General features: G+C 40.6%; 2 protein-coding genes across 6 annotated transcripts in view; one reads left to right on the forward strand and one right to left on the reverse strand.

The window, feature by feature from the left end:
• Nucleotides 1-23196, reverse strand: part of ZNF277 (zinc finger protein 277) — a 42631-nt gene extending 19435 nt beyond the window's left edge. For both annotated transcript variants that reach the window (XM_036401549.1, XM_036401548.1), the window contains exons 1-4: nt 23147-23196; nt 5616-5814; nt 2009-2097; nt 233-315 (exon numbers count right to left, since the gene is read on the reverse strand). In XM_036401549.1, coding sequence (XP_036257442.1) covers nt 233-315; nt 2009-2097; nt 5616-5814; nt 23147-23189 — 414 coding nt within the window. In that variant the 5' untranslated portion in view covers nt 23190-23196. The remainder of the gene's footprint in view (nt 1-232; nt 316-2008; nt 2098-5615; nt 5815-23146) is intronic.
• A 248-nt stretch (nt 23197-23444) lies between these two features.
• DOCK4 (dedicator of cytokinesis 4) overlaps nt 23445-23815 on the forward strand; it is a 223790-nt gene continuing 223419 nt past the window's right edge. For 2 of the 4 annotated variants that reach the window (XM_036400467.1, XM_036400468.1), the window contains exon 1: nt 23445-23599. In XM_036400467.1, the coding sequence (XP_036256360.1) occupies nt 23563-23599 (37 nt within the window). In that variant the 5' untranslated portion in view covers nt 23445-23562. The remainder of the gene's footprint in view (nt 23600-23815) is intronic. The other 2 variants (XM_036400465.1, XM_036400466.1) reach the window with 1 other exon arrangement.

Below are 23815 nucleotides of genomic sequence, written 5' to 3' on the forward strand. Positions count from 1 at the left end.
TTCTCCACTTGTGTAGAACACTGACATACAACCTGTACATTTATCCCAAGGAAAAATCTATGAACAGGGGATTTGTGTATGGTTGTGCAGCAGCTAGGAAAATGAGCTTAAAAAAAAAATTGAGATTTTTGCCATCTCGCAAAAAATGCTTTCACTTTAAAATGCCTGCTAAGTTATTATATATTCTTCTATTGGAGTGTTTACCTTAAAAAATGAAACAATAATTTCTTACCAGTCTCTTTTGCTGAAGCTGTTCTCGAAGTAATCTGTCTTCTGGTAAAACATCACATAAAAGAAAATAATTGTCCTGTTCCTCTGTTAAGAGATTAGAAAGTGTGAGTAAGGAATGGGAAGTTGCAGCTGCTTTGAATATACTGACAGATAATTTGCTAAGACTTTGGAATACATTAACAAGGTAAGAATGTGATTTTTAACCTAAAAAAGTCAGTTACTTTAATTTCATAACATAATGAAACATATTTAAATATTTGTGCATATTTATATTGGAGTCTGAAGGCAAAAGTCCTGCATAGCTTTTCTCCACTACCAGTTTTATTCATTTTTTGATGGTTCTTCTGGATACATAAAACAATTAGCATTTACATTGGTTACAGATTAAAGTCAGCATGAAAGAAATATGAAATTGCCTTGAATTTTATCCTACCAGTTATTTCCCTAAGAAACTGTTAGTTTTCAGTAGCTATCATAATTTGGTTTATCCTCCCCTTGCTCTGATCTCTCACATTACCTTTTACCATCAAATATTTTTCCACCTGTGGATATACACAACTGTTCAGTACCATACATTGAGACTTGCCTAATTTACATTTCTACTTACATGTTTTACACATATTTTATCTTTAGCAACCTTTTTACTATTTATGGTCATATCCAATTGAAGAAGGCAACAATTTTATTCAAAGGAATTACAATTACTCAGCATGTAGGAAAATACAAAAGATAATGGGTTAAGACATGAACAATTTTCCGGAGGGAGAGGGAGGGATGAGGAGAAAGAGAGAGAGAAGGAGAAGGCTCAGTGATATTTCATAATTCTGCTCTTCAGCTGCTTGATTTGCAGTTTTCCAACTGAGTGGTAAGTATAAGAGAAACAGAATGACGATTTTTGGAATGATTTTCATGTTTTTCAGGGCTACTTTTCTTAAAATTACTTTGAATAATTAAAAAATTACTTTAATCCATTTTGTACTCAGTTTCCACTTTCTAACCATCTCTGATATTAGCTGTATGCATTGCTTCCTCTCTTTTAAGGTCTCCATTGAGAATTAAAGATGCAGAAAAGCCCTAAAGTTCTTATCTGTTTTAGGTAAACTGTGTTTTTCTATTAGAAAAGGAAAGCCAGAGTAATGCATCAGAGCTGCTTCTGAGAAAACCCCTTCCTTCACACAGTCAACACTGTCCCAAGGATGGAATATGGCACCACACCAATGCAGAAGAACAGTGAACTATGGTTTCAGACTTGTGTTGGAGCACAGGAAACTGCACAATGGTATGGCTCCTGTGAGGATGACTTCTCCTGGGGCAGAGAGCACTGTGGCAGGGGAAAGGAAGGGGGATGTGGCCCTGATGTCCAAGAAGAATTAAGCAGCATCAGTGCAGATGGTGGGCAGGGTGAAGTCAGAAAAGGCAGCTCACTGGGAATGTTTCTCATCATTTTGGAAGGACCATCACTGATGTTTTATGCAGGGGGTACCACCATCTCCCCAGGCACAATGTGAGCAGCTCTGCTTCCAGGCCTTGATTTGCAACAGGCCCCTGTTCACAGCACATTTAAGCCTGTATTGATCTCATCCTCACTCAGCACAGTGCTGAAGCATGTGTTGTAATCCTAGGAAAAGGTAAGTTTAGACATGTGCTTAAGAGTTAAACATTGCTTCTGTGGGTTTCTGCTCTAGTGTCAGACACATGTGGCTGATCAAAGCAGCAGTATATGCCAGAAATTATCCCATCATCTGCCCATCAGAGAGTGAGCAAGCAGCATACTTACCTAATGGAGCTTTTGAATTTGTTCTTATCACACTACAAAAGTCTGTGATAGGCTGTTCTGCAAACCTCCTCTTCCAGTAGAGAATGTAGCTTTAAAAATAAGGGGGAGATGATCAGTGAAAAAGGAAACACCGAAAAACTTGTAATAAAAAATTGATAGCTCTTGTTTTTTAATGCTCTAAATTCTTATGTGTTATTGTTTCTTTTTTTTAACTCCTGTGTCCCTTTTTTCTTCCTTCACATTAGTTTTCAATTTTATGAAATTAATTCAGTTTCACTTAAACTGGGTTTAACCATGCTGTCAAAGTGAAGAACTCAATAAGCAGATTTGCACCAAGCTTTGCATAAACACTGTGACCTATTCACATCTAAAGACAGAAGTGCCACTCAGATGCATCTTTACTGAAAAAATGTATTACAGAGCATTCTCAAATTCCCAAAATATTGTGCTCTGTGTTCTGCAAGATGCAGTCAGGAAGCTGAAACTCAATAAAAACACCAACTTGACAAAAGTGAGGTTTTGGCAGGTCTCCTGTGGAGTTACAGTGAAAGCTGTAGCTTGGCAGACAACTAGAAAGACAGAAGAATGAAGTCCCTGTACACCTGGGGGTAAGACAGCAGACAGAATAAGAAAAGACCTAAACACATCTTGAAAGTTTAACCCATCAACTACAGTTTTTTAAAACCATTCTGTACTATCTTTTTTTGTTGGTATTACAGCTGCATCAACAGAACACAACTGAGATTAGATTTCCACTGGACTAGGAGGCTACTATCTAACCAAGGAGAAATCATCACTCCATTTATATGATGAAGGGAACCAAGCAACTCTTATGCTAATTATTCAGAATTTTACTATAAAAAATAATCTGAAAATGCTTAAGTGCTTGCTTAAATTTATATTCATGTGTGATATAAATCATGTGAGAGTTGGTAAGGCAAAGGCTATTCAATGATTTCTTCTTATTTTGTGCCACCAAATAAGGCAAAAGATAATTAAAAAATCGGTTTTCATTATTATGAGAGCATTTTTAATAGCTGCAGCTTTTAATACTTGTGCAATCTGTAAGTTTACTTGCCACAGCTATCACATCCCATAGTGGCTCACACTGCCTCTACCATTCTCATCTAATATATTTGATGACTTCACCTGCAGCAGCCAAGGAATCAGCACATCTTTCTTTCTGCTAAGTCTGACATGGAGAGGACTGACCTCTGGGGCAGCAGACAGCTGAGCACAGTGAAGCCAGCACACGTGGCTGGGGCCCATTCAGCAGCATCATCATCAGATGTCAGTAAGTGAAGGTGAGTCCTTCCTTCTCCCCCTGCCTGCTCCACTGTTTGCAATGCTCATTGAAAGAGCTGCTAAATAGAACTGTAGTTCTTCCAGACTAAGTCATCCTTGAGCTTTTAGGACATAAATGTGCAAATGGAGAGATTTCAAGAGCTCATTTAATAGATGTCTCTCCCTTGCACTGAGAGAAATGAACACAGGTACAAACTCACCTGCCCATAACTGTCTGTGTCACAGAAATTGCAGTTAAGGGATTTCATATCGTAAGACTTAACCCAAACAATCAATGACCAGATAAAACCAATGCCTTGTGATACTTCCAGGGAGACAGAATGAGTGATCATGTTAAGTCATGAAGCAGAAGCTTATTCCCCTTATCTCTTCCCTCTGCCCTTATGCCAACTTATCTTTAATCTTCAAAGTTAAAAAGAAAAGAAAAAAAATTTTCCATTAGCATTGGTCTTTTCTGGATTATCCACTTCTTGCAGTTCTGTCAAGAAATGTATTCCTAAGACTGGCTGTAACTCATTGCTAAATATAAAAATAATACTATCTTTACAGAGTTGAACCCTGTATTTTCCTCACCTCAGTTCCACACTTCAGAATATATTCTCTTTTTAGTATTAGACTATCTTACTAATACAGCAAATCAGAGAAAGCACACTTCAGAGCAACAATTCCATCATTTCATGTCCTGGGGCCACTTTCTGTAAGATTTGGCTAGCTTCCAATTGCATTAGCAGCAAAAATAATCTAAATGGGCCCTTTTGAAGGGGTGATTTTAAAATACATTTCTATTTATGTAAAATAATTCCCCCAAGCACTCTTAGACTGGTGGTCCATGACTGAGCAGCTCTGATTCCTTTACTTACCCAAAGATACTAGTACTATCTCCAAAGAACAGTACATTCTCCTTCTGCCTGCCTTCAGCAGAAAAGCAAACAAAAACTACCATCAGTTTTCAATTTTAAGCAACGTTAAGCTCATACATTTGATTAAGGATTTAATTTATATGGCTTACATTTCTCTTCCTAAATTATATTGTATTATTTCATTTTTTTTTGAGTCTTGATAGACATAAGGTCTTGATTTTGGCTTAGTAACTAGTGACAGAAGACCTACTAGAAAACTCACTTTAGTTGAGAATTTATCTGTCTAACACTTAAATATTACAGCAGAACTATCTACAGACTGGCAGGTATTGTCTAGCCTCCCTCCTGGCCCACACATTACTGTGGAAAGCAAAATGCCAGGCAAGTCCCTTGTCTCTGAAGTCACATGCCAGCTACTGGAGAAAGTTAAGAGAGAGAAAGCCAAATGTGACCCTGGTGAGATGATCAATGACACAGCTGTAGAAGGAGTCATAGTTGTATGCAGATCACAGTACTGTAAAGCATAGTTAAGGATTAAATGTGATTTTGTTGGGGCAATACTGTCCTTAAAGTAGCATGTCCCAGACAACTTTTATAAAAAAAAAATCCTTTCCTTAGGATTTTTTCCTCCTGAGAAGCTTCTCAGGCCTCAGGAACAAATGTAAACATTGATTATCTGCTGCTGTGGAATGCAACAGGTGTATCTGTGATTGGTCTCATGTGCTTATTTGTATTAATGGCCAATCACAGCACAGCTGGCTCAGACAGAGTCTGGGACAGCTGCCTTTGTTATTCATTCCATTCTATTCTTAGCTTAGCAAGCCTTCTGAGATGAAACCTTTGCTTCTATTCTTTTAGTATAGTTTTGATGTAATGTGTATCATGAAATAATAAATCAAGCCTTCTGAGAAGTGGAGTCAGATCCTTGTCTCTTCCCTCAACATAAGACCCCTGTGAACACTGTCACAGTAGCACAAACAAATTTCATCCCAGAGTGTGAGAGATCCTGTACTGAGCAGCTTCTGTGTACAATACACAGCTTGAGGACATTGTACAGGGATAGAAATGGTCTTGCCCTACACAAATAAAACCCCAGATTAGGAAAGCTGATTGTCTGGTATGGGCTTTGCTAAAAACCAGCTTTCTAATTTGCACACAACTTGTTGATCAGTGATAGGACCTGAGAAGACCCTAGGATATATAAAAAAATGCCAAACACAGGAATTGCCATCTATTCTAAAACTGAGCTCACTAGTCCCAGCAACATCTAGGCACTAGGGAGAGGGAAGGAAATAGGAAAACAACCTTACAGTCCAGCAGCAAAAGGCTCATAAGCAGAAATTCTCCCACAATGTCTTTCTAAAAAGATGATCTCTACTTTTCCAAAGCTTTCAATAACACCTGCACACATAGACACTCATTTAAAATGACATAACCCTTACCTTCTAAAATCTGCCACCAGTTTCACATCTGCTATGACGAGCTTGTGTTCAATAATCATGTGCTTCAGGAGCTGGTTTTGTTCTGCTAAGACATAGCATTCTTTGCAGAAAATACAAGGCACATAGGGAGAACTTTCTACTGCATCAACACCACCTGGACTTTCTGGCAGAGACAGAGGCTCCAAAATACACTCGGTATCTAAAATAAGAATTAAAAAAAATTAATTTTGACTAAGTAAATAAATCTACATCTCTTGGAGTACTTTTAGGTAGTACAAAACCTGTTTGAGTCTCGGTTTTGTTGCATGGATCACTTAAGGAGCAAGATGCTTGTAAGCAGGTTGATTGCATTGATTCCAAGAGGGACACTGGGAGGTCAGCACAGGCCAGTTCTCAGGTGTCTTTCTCAAATAAAACTCCCTGCTGACACCAAGTCAGTCACATACAAGTGCTCTGCTTACCACTAAAGAAATTTTATGATGGGAAACCTCCTTTTCTTCTCACTATCTAATCTACCTGTTGATATGAATAAAGCCACTCTTTGTGGCTCCCTGATACTCTGAGCCACATTGCTCAGTGTCAGGAAGGATTTAGACTGTATAACACAAACTGTTTTGCATGTTAATTTTCCTAGTTATACTTTTATTTTTTGCAGAATACTTCTATAATTTTCTGACTGACTCTTGAAGATATGCATTTGTCTTGCCTTTTTTTCCCATTAACATCTAATTTACTGTTCTATGACAAAAGATTATCCTCGGTCAAGATTACTGCCACTGGATGCCTGTGCCCACTGGAGCACTTTCTAACTGTACAGATGCTGAGCAAGGGGAAGCCATGCTCCATGTGGAAAGGTGGATGGTCCCTGTTTGTACCATACTGTACCAGCCAGACACAGGTTCCTCAAGTGACACCACACAGAGGTGAGTCACTGCCACATGCTGTCCTGCAGTTACATGTGTGTGTTCCCCATTTAAACAACACTGGTCTAAATTCATAAGCTCTTCCATAAATTAGTATAATTCATTAAGACACACTGACCAAGAGAGTTAAACAGTTGGCCCCATTAGCCTAACCAAATTCCAGCTGTCTAGAAGTAAATGGTGTTCATTTTCCAAATTAATCCTACCTCAGTCTTGGGTTGGGGTCTATCTTGGAAGCAAATGCCAATTTCAACAGGGATCTTCAATTTTAGATGTCAATTTTGGATAGCAAAAAGTAAACAGAAAAAAACTCCCTATGTTCCTGCCCTCTTGAAGTTGAAAATTGAAAACATGGGTGTCCTGTATTATGAAGTTAGCCTGTGCAGCAGGAGAATAAGCTCTGTGTCTCTGGATTCCTGCAGTGACATGAACACCTCTGTAGAAAAATGAAACTTCACAGAGTGACAGATTGGATGAAATTGGAAGGGACCTCTGGAGGTCATCTGGTCAAGGAGGATCCTTACCCAGGACCATGCAAATGGCTTTGACTCCACAACCTCCCTGGGCAACCTGTGCCAGTGCTCAGACACCCTCACAGTGCAAAACCATCTCCTGATATTCTGAGGGAACCTCCTGGGCATCAGTTTCTGAAGATACCTGAAGAATTAGGAAAAAGGCCTTCTCTCAAGTCTGTTATTTTGTCACACATGAATTTTAAAATTCACATGGTTAAAGGAACCTTAATTAATATTTACTAGATAACTTTCACCCTACAAAAATGACATCTATATGTTATACATTGGCAAGTATACTTAATCTGACAGTCTGGTACCTTGCTCACAGGGAAATTTGAAAAATAATTTTAAAAATCACAGTAATTTAGCTTTTTTCCTAGGAAAAAATGTTAATGTATCAGGGTTCCATCCCATGTTCTACCAAGACACTGAAATAACCCAAGAAAGGCTGGAGAACCCCATTGAGAGGCAGACCTGGGAAGCCTCTGTGAGTTCTGTGACAAATGTGTGTTCAGGCAGAGGAACAGGCACACAGAGCTCCAAAGCAGCCACAGCACAGGCAATGACTCCCTGGTGCCCAGGGACTGAGGGTAAGCTGGAGCTGCTGAGAAGCCACAGGTGGTAAAGGGGATAAAAGCATAGGAAACACACCTTTATCAGCTCTATACTGCTCCTAGAACAATATATATATATATTATGTCCTGCACAACTGTTGAGGCTTCTACTTAGGACTTCTGAAATATAGAACTTCCTGGGAAGGCACTGCCTTGCCTGAAGACTGATGGCTGGGTTGCACTGAATTCAATTTATCACATAAAACCAAGCACTGAAGAAAGATGGCAGCACACAGAGCATGGTATTACCTGGAGCAATGCAGCTGCTGTGCACAATCTAACACTTTTCTTCTCATAATTTAATCTACACTTCAGCTCGTTCCCTTCCCTTAGAAATTTCTTTATTAAACTGGCATTGCAGAAATTTTTCCATTTTGTCTTATTTTAAGAACAGCAGTGGCTACACCATGTGCTAGAGCAATCCTCATGAAAGGGTCAAATCTCCCAAGCAAAACTGGTGGTACCTGCAAGAGTCTAGCTTTGTCCATTCTTACAGTCAGTTCTGTTGCCTGAAGAAGCATTACACCATGTTTACTGAGAAAAGTAGAACTTAATTTCCTTTGCAATTGCTGATGCCAAGTGAATGAAGAAGATATTCTGTCAGCCAGTTCAACTTAACCCAGTAAAGAGCAACACTGCTTTTTGCTAATTTTTGGTATAGCTGTCTTGCAATGACTTATTTAAACTATTGGAAATCCAAATAAATAAGCACCTATCTGCCTCAATAAATCAACTTTCAACAGATAGGTGTATCAGCAGGAACTGGTACAAAACTTAGACAAGGAGCCTTGTTTAGTAAAGGTACTTGTGAATAGCAACTGCTTGGGCTGGAAAAACAGAACTGCTCAGTCTTTAACTGTAGTCATAAGTTGATGAAAGGAATAAACTAGGGAGAAGGTTTTTTGCTGCCCAAACAGAGTAGCTAATGCTAAAAGGGATAACTTTAGGCTACCAGAGCAGTTTGGCAAATGCAGAAGCTTATGCAATTTCTTTCAAAGGCACTTAAAAGAAGAGGCGAAGGAAAAAGGAATCCATGTAAATATCTTTTTACTCATCTGCTACAAAAAACACTGAACAAGAGAATAAATGCACAGAGCTGAACAAATGCACAGCCTTTAGCACAGCACTTACTGGACTAATGTAGCACAAACCTCAAAACAGTACAAATAAATCCAAGAATAATATTGAAATCTCTGCAAAAGCAGCTAATTTTGTTTCTATATTTGGAGCAGAGTGGCTACAGGTACTGAATAAAAGCTGTTAACTGTAGCACAGCTTAGGGCTAACAGGGAAATAAAAACTCTCAGATGTATTCTCAGACTCCAAGACTCCTACATGCAGAGACATTTGAAAATGAGGGAAAAGCAGCAAGCTTTTCTCTTGGAATCTACTGCAATGAGAATAACTTCACAGAGAAGGATTAAACACCCCTCTGGTGCATGTGCCCTGGATGACAAGGGTGAGAAGCAATTACCTAGGAATGGGATAAAATAGGGCAAACAAACAGTAATCACACAAATAGAATAGTCTTCCAGAAGTCTGACTATGGAGAGTTTAAGTCAAAGGCTATATGAGCCCCTCAGATAAGCAGCTTTTTTTTTTTTTCACCATTGACTTATTCCTGCACTATTTGAAATTCTTGTTTTTTTAACACCGACAAACACTTGCATCAACTTTTCATATTTTTGTAATGATTTTATGAAATTTTTCCTTTATTCCTTGATGTCCTGGTTCAACTCAAGGCTAGTTCTACTCAACCCTTCATGTAATGTGGTAAGAGGTAGCCTGAAAATGTCCAAGAGTGGAAGAAAATATGCTTCTAAATCAGCACAGATTTTTTTCTTTTTCAAACTCTTTATATTTACCTTTTATTTCTGGTATGTCACTTGCTTTTAGGATCATTGAATTAACCACTGAATTCTCTTCAATGATTCAGTCTCCTAAGTTGTGAATCAGGTGTTAATGCACAAGACAGTGGTCATATTCTTTGTGTCTTCACTCCTGTGTGTTACTTTGCATTTGTTAACATTGAATAGGACTCTTTTGGGTGCAATTTGCTCAAATAACATGAGATTTCGTGCAATGCTTCAGCTGGCCCTCATACTTATCACTTAGGAAAATAAAAGATGTATTAACAGCAAAATATATCACCTTTGCTTATTGTGTCTGTGATGAACAGCATATGACAGCACAGGACTCATGAGACTCCCTATGAGGAGACAGCCTTATAAAACCCATCCATTAAATTTTGGATGAATCAGGTTGCTGCCCCTGAGTTTTTCTTCTCTGCCTAATAGAAAAGCAGCATGACTGTTATGCAACGGGACATCCCAAAGGCTTCACAGAAAGCCCTCTGAACTCAGAAAATAAGAAAATCCCTTTCTCAGTCATAGAACTGGCAGCTGACACCATGTTGTTCAACATTTAACAGGACAGATAAAACTATGGTCTTTAACACCTAATTCAGAGCTAAAAAAGGTAGATTAGTAGAATGAAGAGAACAGAGGAATACCTTCTTTGAAAACTAAAACTAAGAAGTATACCAAGTGCTTCAGGGGAAAATGAAATAAATACTTTGAAGGTATTTGAGAATGAGGTGGTATAGAAAACAATTTACCTTCAAAACTAGAATAAGAACTGGGTTTTTTTTTAATAAGCACCCACAGGATACCCAGTACAATGGATTTCTGATCCCTGCACAGGGACTGTATACACCATTACAACAGTGAGGGAAAAAAAAGTAAATTAAAAAAGGCTGCCTGTTATAGAAATTATATGGCCTCATTTTATTTTAAGAATTGTTATAATATAGACTAGTTAATCTTCACAGCTAGTGAAGCAACAAGATGAAAATGGATTCATTTTCCTTACTGGAACATTTTTACTTTTGAATACAATTATTCTAAGCTCCAAAGCAATGTTGGTTTGCACAATTAAGTAAATGTTCCACCCACACAGTTATAACACAGCTACAGCAGGGCAGGCAATGCACTCCACCTGCACAATCCACATGCAATTATCACAAAGCAATATGCCATGCAATGTTACAGCCAATACAACAGATATTATCAGAAAGAAAAGGAAGGAAAGATTTGGCTTTTGAAAGGGAGTTTTGAAAGGCAAGGTTCCCAGAGATGGTCCCCAGTGTAACCACTTGCTGCTACCAAGAAGCACAGGGATGTCTCATTATCCTGACTTTCTCCCCCTTATCCCACCACTCCTACCCATCTACCATTGCCCTTCTGCTTGTGCTGGCTCCCAGGCTTGCCAAATCCTTGGATGAGTCAATCCAGCTCTTTACCATTAAGAACCATTCCTTCCTTTCTTTTTGCTCAAGAATGTTGAAAATGCTGCCACAAGAGTCCACCAAGGGCAAGAGCAAACTAAGGAGTGCATGGTGAGAAGCAGTAAGGTGAAAGAGAACCTTCTCAGCTTTACAGCCTCAGCTGTCTCATACAATTTTAGCATAAGTCTGCCAGAGTGTGCGAGGTTTCTTTAAAGGCATTACACACAGGAAAAGAAGCCACTAAGATTTTAACACTACTTCCTAACAAGGACATTCAGCACTGGCTTCAGTTTGCAGAATCCACTGTTGTCAGCATGGGCACACCTAACACACTAAATGCACACTAAGTGCAGTGTGGAGCTCTTGTGCTCAATTCTACTTGGTTGCACATCTGAACAATCTGCTCTCACTAGCTCTGGGGACAAACTGGACACTGCTGCATGAATTACACTCTCTAACTAGCAAGTGGAGGTATGTGGGCTCAGGTAAATGAAGTAACCTCACTGTTAGAACTCTGCACTCACACAGCTTGGCCCTGAGGTGTGACTTGCAGCCGTGCCTCGAGTGCCAGAGCTCAGGGACTGGCAGGCTCTTCCAGCAGGCAAGCAGCAAGTGGAGGGAGGAGCTCCATCAACTGGGCTGCAGGGAATGTTGAGGACAGGGCCACTCACATCCTTCTTTCTGAAGCTTTGCCGCTAGATAAAAAGGAATGAGAGTCACAAGACCAGAGGAAAAGGAGTCCAAAGAAAAAGGAGGTAAGTCCAAAGACGAGGGGCGTTAACTGGGAAAGAAGAAATCAAACTATTTTAAAACAGATTAATCGATTTATTATTAAATGAAGAATACTTTGAAAATTCAAGGCATTGCCAAGTCTGAGAATTGAAATGATGAGAAAGGAATTAATACAAATTTGCTTAAGACATATTTATGGGTTTCCTGTTATTTTTTTTAGTCTATGGCACAGCAACAAGGCCTTAGGCTGAGGACTTTACGATGTAAATATCCCACTGTTGGTAACACAAGGACAATGAAACAAAATAAGAACATCTGCTGGAATGTTAAGTGTCTTTCTAATTAAATCCAATAGTTGAATGGATCAATTCATTACCAACAAATCTGGTTTATTATCTCATTAATACAGCTGGTTAATATTATGAGGAGATTAGCACAAGACCTTGAAATGATCCTAAAACAAAAATGAACACAACAAAGACATACGGGTGAATACGGGAGTCCAAATAACGAGCAAAAGACAGGTTTTTAGACACGTAAAGAACAAAGGGAAGAAGGAATGACAGGAAAACAAAAGACACCTAGCAAACCTGGCACTCCACACTAGCAGCCCAACAGATGCTGAATGGAAAACAAAAAGGCTGAGCACCCTCCCCCAAGTTCTCACTGATCACATGGCAAAACCATTTAGTTGCCAAAATGACCAAACCCCTCCAGAGAGTACAACGGGGAACCAACCTGTATTCCTATAGGTAATTCTGCACAAAAGAGTGCTGCATTTAAAACTCTTTAGGAAATGAGCAGTTTTAAAGCTTTGTCTTGGAATCAATTGTTTTTGAGATGATGCAAGAGTATGGAGAAGGATCGGCTTGACACTCGAAATACATACATGACAGCTTCCCTGTTTTGCAGCCTTGGCACTGCAGCATCTATTTGTTGGCACAGCAGCATTCCCTAATTTGTGGTCATATTCTTGGAAACAATTTTACACTGATTACAGGATTTTTCCTTTGTTTTCCAGAGCACAAAAGATGGATGACTAATGACTTGCCAAATAAACAGTATTCAAAGCCAAAACTCAGAATAATGAAAATAAAACACCCTGTCATGGTCCTCACCGATACTACATGCAAATATGCTTCCTAGTGAAAGAAGAATCAATGTACATAATCATCTCCTATCTCAATATATTAAAGCCCTCAAGTACTTCTATTAAGTTGAATTAAGTCTGAGTTCATGAGGAATTATTTACCTATTACTTCTGCTTGTTAACACACTATGAATGATATTTAGTTAAAATGTCCATATGCTCTAGGGGAGAACACATCCTGTAGCTTCCCCCAAGATCAATCAGTCCCAGCCGTGCCTGTTTTTTCATTGAATGCAAATGAGCACTTCAAAAGAACACTTAATCCTACAGCTAAAGCTTGTCAGTTTTACAGACACTGTACATATTCTGTAGCATTTGCTGTCTAGGAATATGAGAACTTGATTCCAGTTCAATGACAGCTTTAAGAAAAGCTGTAAGTTACCGAATCCTAATAACTCAGAACAGAGTTTCTGCAGAGCAGGTGTCTGCTGGGAGCTGGAACTAACAGAAATACAACTGTGCTTAATAGCCATATTTAACAGGGCTGCTCTGTCGGGGAGCTTAGGATGTTGCAGTTTCATTAGCATTAACAAGTGTTGCTATGGTACCGCAGCACAGGCATCAGAACACAACTGAATAGGACTGGGAAAGTGATTAATAAAAATGTGAAGTGCTGGAATTTTAATAAAACAAAACCAATGTGCTTGCCAATAAGATCATGTTTAAATAATAGACTAGATTATTGCCCAGTTCAGCAGCAGATACATGCCACTGCTTGTTGTCTTTCTGCTGGAGCCCAGACAAACCCCCACATCTGTAAAGACCAGAGCAAACCTACTGTTCTCACACAGAGGGACATGCATGCCCACACACACACTAATGAAAGTGACCCCAGTAAGTATTCATAACAATATTTAAGTGCTGATGTTAATATGCAATTTATAAATATTTAACACATTACAGCAGGTTCTGTTGCAAGCTCAGAGCTGTATAATGCCTCATTCCTGGGTAAATAACAGAGACTTACATTAGGGTAACTAAAATCAGGGTTTTATATTTTGGTCACAAATATGAAAAAATATTTATCTACTTCAGCATTATATACTGAATAATTTTATTATACTTTTTAGAGCTTCTGTGATTTCTTATGGCTATTGTTAAACGAAATTTCTGTTTACCTTTCCTTGTTTAGTGTGATCATGTGACTTGGTAGACATGGAGAGCTGAGATACACATTATCTACTAAAATAAGGGATTAGAAGCAATGATTAAACCCTAGACTATTATTTGGAAAGATTAACAAAGTAATTATGTAGCCTGAAACTCAGAATGTTGAGTTACAAGGAAGATGAAGAAAATATCCAACAGAAGAATCTGAAATGGAAGGACAAAAGGGACCATCCAGGCTCTTCTTTTGTACGTATCATCCAAATCTATCTAACAAAAATTTACAGCTTTTTTCTGTTAAACTTGCTATTTAGTAAAAAGGCATACCAGAGACATCATAATAAAGCATAAACAATGCTGTTTAAATTTAAGGTATAAAGATTGAATTTCTGCTATTTTCATATGAAAACTCCTGGGGAAAAAAGGAAGAGAAAAAAAAAGCGCACAATTTTGTTTCAAGGTGCTCTAGACCATAATTTAAAAAATGTTAAAAAATACCTACTGGAAGGCATCACAAGTAAAAAAATGTATTTGCAAATGTAGTACTTGTGTATGTTACCACTGCCATTGTTCTGCTTAACCCTCTGCAAAGAGCAGCAAGCTGGAAAAAGGCATGTCTTACTTTACATATTCTGTGTCTGTGACCTTAGCTCTCCCAGAAAGGAGTGGTCTTAACAATGTTTTTAATATAGACAGTAATACTTCATTGCTATAATTTGTCTTTGCAGTGCCTTTAAAAATACTGTATTGAGCCTAGTAACTTACATGCCAGCATTGCTATGTAAAGCAGGTTAAATACTTTACTCTTCTTTTTATTGTGATCATTTAGTAGTGATCAATAATGCTTTATTACAAGGATTTTCCTTTTCTTGTCACATGTTCTTTTCCTCTAACAGGATTCAATTTCCAAGCACGTTTATCCTTTTGATGTTAAAAGAATTGCCTTGTGGTCTTTTAAAACAATTGCTTTACTCTCTGTAACTACAGGAAAGGCTGTGTGATTTGCCTTAAAAACATAAAGCCTGCTTTAGCAGTTCCTGACACCCCCATGTCATTATGATGGGAATTTCTGCCATGCTCCTAACTAAAACATTTGCATTGCAGGGTTTACAACTTTTCCACTGGTAGACTTTCCTTGAAAAAGGCAACTATGTGAAAAAAACAACTGCAAATGCTGTGAAACTTTTATTTTAAATAGCACTTAAATTTTTTCAGACTCATACAAATTAGAACTAACCTCAAAATGCATCCTGAGAGGTCTCGTTTCTGGCATCCTTGTGTGTGTGGGTGTCATACTGACAGAACAGGCTGAAATCTCTCTCAGATATTCTGACTGAGCTTCCTGACACACAGAGAGCCTTCAAGGCTGAATTAAGTGAATTTTATAATTAATGAAGAATCTGTATGAAGAAGAGGCCCTATGATGTCAGAATCTCTATGGTCTGTTGCTGCCTTCTCAATGAACTGCAGCTTTTCCAGAAAAAGTAGCAAAATCAGTGGTTTCTACTTTTAGAATCAAACCTCCATAAACTGGTATTCAAATTGGAAAAACAGTGGCTCAAAGGGGAAGTTCATTATAGTGTGCAGTGATGTGAATCAACATACTTCAGCCTGATATCATGGTTCAGGAAAACAAAGCTTTGATTGTACTTCAAATAATCCACTATTTATACTCTTTAGACATACATTTTTGAAAATTATTTTGAGAGGAAAGTATTTTTAGGTCAGGGCTCAAATAATTATGTCTTAAAGATCCCAGAGACATCTCACAGCAAGTAATATAAAATTTCTATGAGCGTATTCTGACTTTGTACCAGAGTTTGAAATAAATATTTTTGTGATACTGACCTCCATGCATTCATTAACCATATAACACAGATCTCGGCTTCCTAAGTATGATATATGCTTGCTGATACTACTAATGTAGCCCAAGGACATGGATGATACAATAATTGAAATTAACTTCATCAAGAAACAGAATTAGAACGCTAGAATTAGTGAAACAAGTTGTTCATATTTTTCAGGCACTATTTTACTAACTGTATAAATACATGCAGGCTCCTGAACATTAAATTAGTACAGTAATAATAAATAATAAAAATACAGCACAGACTGCATGTTTTCATTCTGTATAAGACAAATTCAAACCTCCAGCAGGATGGTCTTTTTACACACAGCAGGATGGTCTTTAGAGAAAAAGCTCTACCTCATTTATTCATGCATTACGGAGTCATAATAAAATTCAGTGCTGGCACACTGGTCAGGACAAATGCTAGCAAAATGCTCCTCTGGCAGCAGCATCACTTAGAACTGCACACATTTGTTTCACAACCACTGCTGTTTCTATATTGTGAGCCTTGTGCATTTCCACCATGGGACTCACAGCCATACCCTGGGGCACATGCCAGGAACTTGGCACGAGGTTCTGGATGGGAGGGTGCTGTGCCAAGCTTCCCTGTGCTGCCCACCAGCCCTGTCTCTCCTCTTGCACAGCTCTGACCCTCACAGGAGTCTTGCAGCCCCCAGTCGCTCTCCAGCTGCTTTGTGCATTGGCTGGGTTTAGAGATCAGTTTCAGAGCATGTGAACAGGATTTGCTTGAGCTCAGGTATATGAAAAATGCATCCCAACCCTTAACAGAAATGCCTGGGTCTAAACCAAGTGGCTGTTCAGTGTGGGAGCACTCACTTCATGTGAGCAGAAATGCCAAACCATGCAGTATAGTTGCAGGGACTGTGGCACCTTTATCTACTGTGCCTTATCATTTGTTCAGGTAACAGAGCCACAACATACCACAAAAAATCATGAGGTTGAAACAGATGGCGTGTCAAGTTATAGAGCTCCTATACCAGAGGGATAAAGAGAAGGTGTTTAACCTGCTACAACTACACAGGGCAAGTGGCTACTCCTTGGGTACAGAGTCTCCAAAGACAAATGGGAAGATGACATCTCAATGAGCAAGACTCAAACAGAAACAGCTGGGCCATTTCACACTGGCCACTGCCTGTGAGTCATAAAAATATCAGAGAAAAATACACAAAATTAAAAGAAATGACCAATTGGAAGATAGTGGCCAGTGAAAACAAGAGGCAAAAAAATCAAAAGGAAAGTTTCAGGAAACACAGTTGAAACGTACTACAAAGAACAGACAGGTGCTTGTGGACCACTGAAGCTACTGACAAAACATCTACTACAATTTCTAACTTAAAGGTCTACTACAGTAGAATATTAGGACAGAATGGCAAACAAGCAATGATCATGGAAACACCTGCTGGAAAATCAGGTCTTGGGATCAATGATTGGACTACTGCAGCTATACCATTTCCTATGGAAACACTAAAAGTTAACATGTACCTGCTATTGTTTGGGTTGGAAGAGACCTAAAAGAGCACCTAGTTCCCACCTGCCCCCCAGCATAGGCAGAGATGCCACAGCACAACTTCAGTCTGGTTATGTGGTTTTAGTGGTACTGACTAATGCATTATTTAATACAACAGTCATCAGGTCATTGAAGACTAGTCTTTTCCTATTCAAGTGACTGTAATTAATTATTGACTGACAATAACTCTGCAAAGAACCCAGACTTTTACAAACACATTTCCCTGATTTCAGTGAGACACTGCTGTGCCCAGCCCTTCAGAGGCACAGACCTGCTTTAAAGTTGTACAAAACTCACCACATTTTTTTCTCCCGCTTCTTGAATGTCATGTTCTTTCCTCCATTGTGTGAGGCTTTTATTGATGCAATATTTAAAGCTACTTTAAAAAGCCCACAGAAAGACATTCAAATGCTTTTAGGCTTTTCTCCCAGATTCAGCCTGCTGGGAGTTGGTGGATGAGAATGTGAAGCAAAAACCTCAGAGAGAGACTGGGAACAGCTGCAGTTTTAGGATATAAATGGTCACACAAAGTTGCAGAGTTCTAGCAGAGGTTTCAGGACAGGACATGGTGGAAGGAAGCACACAGGGCTGGGAAAGGTTGTGAAGACTGGACAGACAAATTTACCCTATACTGAAGTTAAAATACTTAACGCTTGTAATTTCCTAATTATTCATTTTTCATTTCATTCATTCATTCAAATTCATTCAATTTATAATAAAAAATTTAAGTTTTTTCTTCTTTCCTACTGTTCATATACACAACCATGTGCTAGTTTAAATCCTACATCCCTTCATCAAGAAAGCTGGCTGAAGTCTCAAAGGGTGAACTCTGAGCCCTGTTTATACCACAAGCAGACCCTGTGGCAGTCATCATTGCTGACAAGAATCTACAACTTCGATGCTCTTCCAGAAAACCAGTACTCCCCAGGAAAAACAAAGCAGTGAACAAGGTGTTTCAAGAGGCATAACAAATTATCCTGGCATCTGTGTTACACTCAGAACATTCAAAACATTTGAAGTACCTCTCTAGCCTATACCTCTACATCTAAATAAAGCATGTCCACATATATTATTTGTTCAAGTGATGAGAAACACTTTTTTGGGGTAAGAACCAGATATTTTCCCATACAGAAGCAGTTTAAAGGTCCTCATCAGTCTGAGGACTGATGAAACACCACTCATTCTTACTCCCTCCCTTGCAGGTAACTGCAAGACTGAGCAAAGTTTCAAAGAAGTCGAAGGCTTCAACAAGCAAACAAGTTACCATGTTTGAGCCTTGTACCTGCTCACCAGACAGTCTGCAGCAGCTCAGTTCTAAACAAGCTCTGGTTAGAGTATGGAGGAGCTGATACTGTGTAGTTTGCTCATGTATCAAAGCCTTTACCTGCTACTGAGAGGGCAAGAATTCGCTTAGTATACCAGAATGAAATACAAGGATAAAAGCCGTCCATCTTTGCTTTAAAGCCATGAAAGTCTTCTGAATTCAGAGAAAACCAAATAGCAAGTCTTTATTGGGTATTTTTGGGGAATACAACATATCCTATGCCTTGTGCTAACAGAAATTATGCCTTCATACCTTGTCTTCAGGTAAAATACGCTGCACATTTACAACACAATTATTTGTAAAATTATGGCAGCAATCATGGGCACTTCAGATCTCTATTACCAACCAATACAATCCATCACTTATTTTATTATGCCATTATGACCTGTTTAATGAAATATTTAGTTTCACTTGTATATTCTTCCATCATCAGTTATTTAAGAAATGTGATGTGAAGGCTAAAACCTCTAAAATATTACTGCAACAGTTACGTGAAAGGATTCTGCCTTTTCAATTTTCAAACAGAAAAGCACATAAAAGGTGATTTTTACAACAATAATTTAGTAATTTCCAGTCCTCCAAAAGATCCACTTGCTTATCAGGTAAATGTTTAAAATTACTTTGAAATTGGATTTTTAATTAAAAATCACAAAAAGGGCTCTTTAAACATTTTTAAATAATACTGCTTTAGGAGATCCATTCTGGCAGTCATATTAAAATAAATTGTGTTGCACTTCCAGAATTAATTAGTGAACCTGTCCTCCAGGTGTAATTGCTAATTGTTCAATTCACAATGATTAAACTGCATCCTTTATAGAGCTTATAATGCCTACTAGTAAAAGGACTCTCTCTCTCTCTGTCCAAAATCTGTAGTATGGTGGAAGCCTCAGTTCTTGAAATGCTCTACTGCACACAAAGATTTAACCTGAGGAATCACCAGTGGTATTCTGGATGCTTGAAAGTGCCCTGTGGGAAAACAACTGAGGATGCAACCCCATGTGTGATCTTTTGGAACAGGTGGGGGTTTTTAAGGAAGGATACTGAGAGGATATCATCCTCTAAACCCATGAAACAGAAAGGGGCAGATACACGTGGGCTGCTCATGAGGCCGAGGGTCTCTCGAGAATGAGGAGACAAGCAGGGGCAGCTCTGTGCTCAGAGGCAGCTCTGTGCTTGGGGAGTGGCTGCTCTGTCACCTTGCTGGAGTGTTCACCCATGGACACGAGCAGCCAGCAGCTCCCCACTCACCACCAGGCATGCTGTGGATATTTTAGAGAGGAAAGCAGTAAAGCACTCAGCCTGATCTGAATAGGACTGGTAGTAGAAGGAAGCAGGGGCTGGGAAAGCATCTAGTCCACCAGTTATTTGGTTAAGGACTATTCAATATAAAAGAAACAGCAAATAACAAGGGACATGGTAGATTGCACACAAATCTTAATGAGCAGGTGAAAAGAGACAGTAAGTTGTCTCTGCCAATATGGGAACTAATGGCATGAAAGGAACTACTCACACATACATGAACAGGGTCAAGAGGAACTTTTGTCACTGATAGGAAAAGGGAAATGTGTGACTATCATATGTACTATGGTATTTTTGAGGGTGTTTGTGGATGGGATCAAAAGGTGATAGTGAAATTTTGTATACTTTATGAAATGGACTTAAACAGACTTAAGAACCCACACAGGCACAGGAAGTGGCCTGTGAACATGGGAGTGCTTGTGAATCTAATGAGGAATGCATCCATTAACCTGTGTGGAGAAATCTTTTGGGTCTGAGAGTACATGGGACTGCCTTTCAGTGACCAGGAAAGAGAAAACCCTGCATTCCAGAGCCCACTGTGTTGAGCAGCTCTAATAGCATCCTTAACAGAACTTAAAGAGTTGAGCAAAGAAGTAATGGCTGTACTATCAGGAACAAACCAGCTTTCACTGGAATATCCTCTAGGTAGAACAAAAAAAAAAGCAGACTTGTGCAAGACCAGTCAAATTTTGTTTTCCAGAGTAAACTGAATATTCTTAAAAATGGGGTATGAGAGAGAGACATGGAAGGAATCAAACATGTTGTGCTTGGACATGGTGCACCCCAGCAGCATGTGTTCAAAAGCACCTGAGCACAAGAAGACCTTGAGTAGGAAAACTATAACTGTCAGACTACTGATGCAACAATGAAAGACACATTTCCAGAAAAAATACTTATTTTAAAATCCTTTGACAGATGCTGTAAGAAGTGTTGATAGGCAGACTGAACAAACTATACTGTGGACAGAGATATATTTATTAAAAGCCACTTGGTGAAGGCTGCTGGAAGGAACTAACTAGAAAGCAACATTGTCCTGGATTAGAATATAAAACCACAGGCTTTTCTGTAAATAGAATCAGCAAACCAGGAAATAGTATATTATTTAATTTTCCTAGATGCTGCCTCCAAGTACGTGACACACCTCAGGTGCACATGCAAGTACAACATGTTTCTAGAGAGAATAGTTTTGTACAAGTTAAACCTCTGAATGAATAAAGATTTTGTTCAGAGGCAGAGAAATAATAAATATTAGGATGGGGTATTTATTTGCCCATTGAAAATGTGATTTATACTCTTAAGATCTCTTGACCCTAAGTCAGTGTGTGGCAAACAAATAATTTTGAAAAGGCTGCTTGAGCAACTGGAGACTCTTGCCTTTGTCCAAGGGAAGACTGTTGATGCTGAAGTCAGTCATGGTTAACATGAGAGACAGCAGTTACAAGGCTGGAGCAAAATTTTATGACTCCCAGCCAGCATGCTGGCAGACCTGTCTTACGGGGAGATGAAGCACATGGATGGACATGAAAGTCTATAGGCTGACATAAAAGTTAATTTAGCCTGACATCTATTATTTTGATTTTCAACAGTGATTTTTTACATATTTCATTACCTAGAAACTCCAAATGATCTGCCAGGAAATGCAAAGTGAGTTTGGGAGCAAAGACAGAGGAAGTCCACTAGTCATTTCAACAAGTGTTTGCACTCAGTAAAAGGAAAACAGCACAGGCCTCTGAATTTCCATTTTCCTCCAAAAAATTCCTTTTTTTTCTTTGAACTGGTGCCAATATCTTTACAAGAGTTATCTGAAAAAACCTCAGGGTAACCTCATCATCTCTAGCAGTCCACAGACCAATGTATACACAGAAGACTTGCACAGACTCAGGCACATGTTCTTTCCAATAGTTAAAACAGCAGAGCTTTGCTTCTGGGTGCAATTACACCAGTGTGGCAATGCTCTAAAAGGGTCTGGCTTTTCATGTATGAGGTTCATGCCAACATACTCTTACACAGAAAAAAGGCAAGAGTACTGCTCTAACTACTAGCACAAATTGATATTACTTTTATGAATAGAATAAGGGCACACACTAGACAAACAACACAAATGTCACTTGAAAGACCACTCACTATCAAAGGCCCAAACACAGAATAAAAGTGCTCTAACTCTAGGTTTGAAACTGCCTGCTTGTACATGACTTCCTTTTATTGTGTCCTTCACACTATCAATGACTTGACAGTAGAAGTTAAAGTCAACCTAAACTGAAGGCTACTCTCTTGAAAAACATTAAACTATTTTTTTTTCATTTGGATCAAACCAAAGAAACCCATAAAATCTCTAGATACCAGTTCAGAATATTGATTTCATTGGAGAACACTTTTCTAAAACCAGACATACTCATTTTATAGACAACTTGTATCTGGTAAGCCCTACAAAGCAGCATCATTATCACTGTTTTTCTCCCTTTTTTCTGTCTGTGCCTTTCCACAGGACCAGAAGATATAACCTAGGCTACTGCTCCTACCTCAAAACACGTAGGTTTCTCTTAGAAGGACCAGTGTAGCTGAGGATTTCTTGCAGTTTATCCACGGTGAGCTCTAACTAATCTCCTTCCAGGAGGGTGCAGACATACAGACCTCTCGACAAGGACACAAACCCTGCTGTTCTTGCTGCTTACGGCACCTGGCTTATCCCTGCAGTAATTCCCCACGGATCATTTGTGCTCCTCGCTGTGCACCGCCTGCTTTGCACTATGTCTGTGCACGTGTGCGTAGACAAACAGATTTATGTCAGGAGCCAAAATGCTCCCCGGACCATCAGCCCCACGTCCCACCGCTCTGCCGCGCTGCCGGCATCAACTCCCTCTCCACTCCGACTCGCTGTTGGAAACTCTCCGCGTCCCCGCAGTTCCGTGCGCCAAACGTGGAAGGACAGGCACCAGTAGGACCAGAGCGACTCACGTCGCTGTAACCAGCGGGAGGAGGGTACGGGGCTGTCCGTGGCTCTCGGCAGAACCCCGCTCCGACGGGCGACGAGCGAGCCCCACCGCGCCGGGCCCTGGCGCTCCCGGCAGCCGCACACGTGTCCGCCGCTCCCCATCCCAGGGACGGCTGCCCCAGCCCCGTCCCACCGTCCGAGCCGGGATCTCGGAGCCGAGGGGAGTGGGGGAGCGCAGCGTGAGACCCCCGCGCCTCCCGCAGCGCACTCACCTCCCCGCACCGCCGGTCCCGCAGCCCCTCGGGACTCAGCCATGCCGCCGCCGCTGCCGCCGCCGCTCGGCCCGCCCGGCGCGGGGCGGCCCCGGGAGCCGCGCCCCGCCCCGCTCCGCCCCGGCGGGGAGCGCGGGGCCAGACGGGGCTCGTAGTCTCTCCCGCGGCCGCGGGCGGCGAGGGGCGCGGCCGCATCGAGGCACTACGTTCCCCGGCGTGCAGCGGGACGGGGAATATAAGTGGCTGGCGGCGAGCGCGCTTCAGTCAGTCCGCCCGCCCGAACAATGCCTTTGCCGCTGGGGCCGGGCAGCCGCGGCTGAGCGCGGCGGGAGCCCCGGGCAGCGGACGCGCTTGCCGGCAACCGCCGCTCCCGGCGGAGGGGCTGGCGGGGGAACGGGCGCTCGCACGCCGCGAGCATGTGGATACCCACGGAGCACGAGAAGTACGGCGTGGGTGAGTGAAAGAGAAGGCGAGCGGGGCAGCGCGGGGGCGAGGAGCGGCGCTGCCGGCGGGGAGCGCATCCCGGGCAGAGCGGGCTCGCCCCGCGGGGCGCTGCTGCCGTCTCCCCCTGGAGCGAAGGCAGCGCCCTGCCCGTGTGGGCGCTGCGGTGGGAGCCGAGGTCCCGTCAGGGCACGGGGGTGCGGCCCCTTCCCGGGGGCACAACAAAGG

Source organism: Molothrus ater, chromosome 5, assembly GCF_012460135.2.
Source record: "Molothrus ater isolate BHLD 08-10-18 breed brown headed cowbird chromosome 5, BPBGC_Mater_1.1, whole genome shotgun sequence".
NCBI lineage: Eukaryota > Metazoa > Chordata > Aves > Passeriformes > Icteridae > Molothrus > Molothrus ater.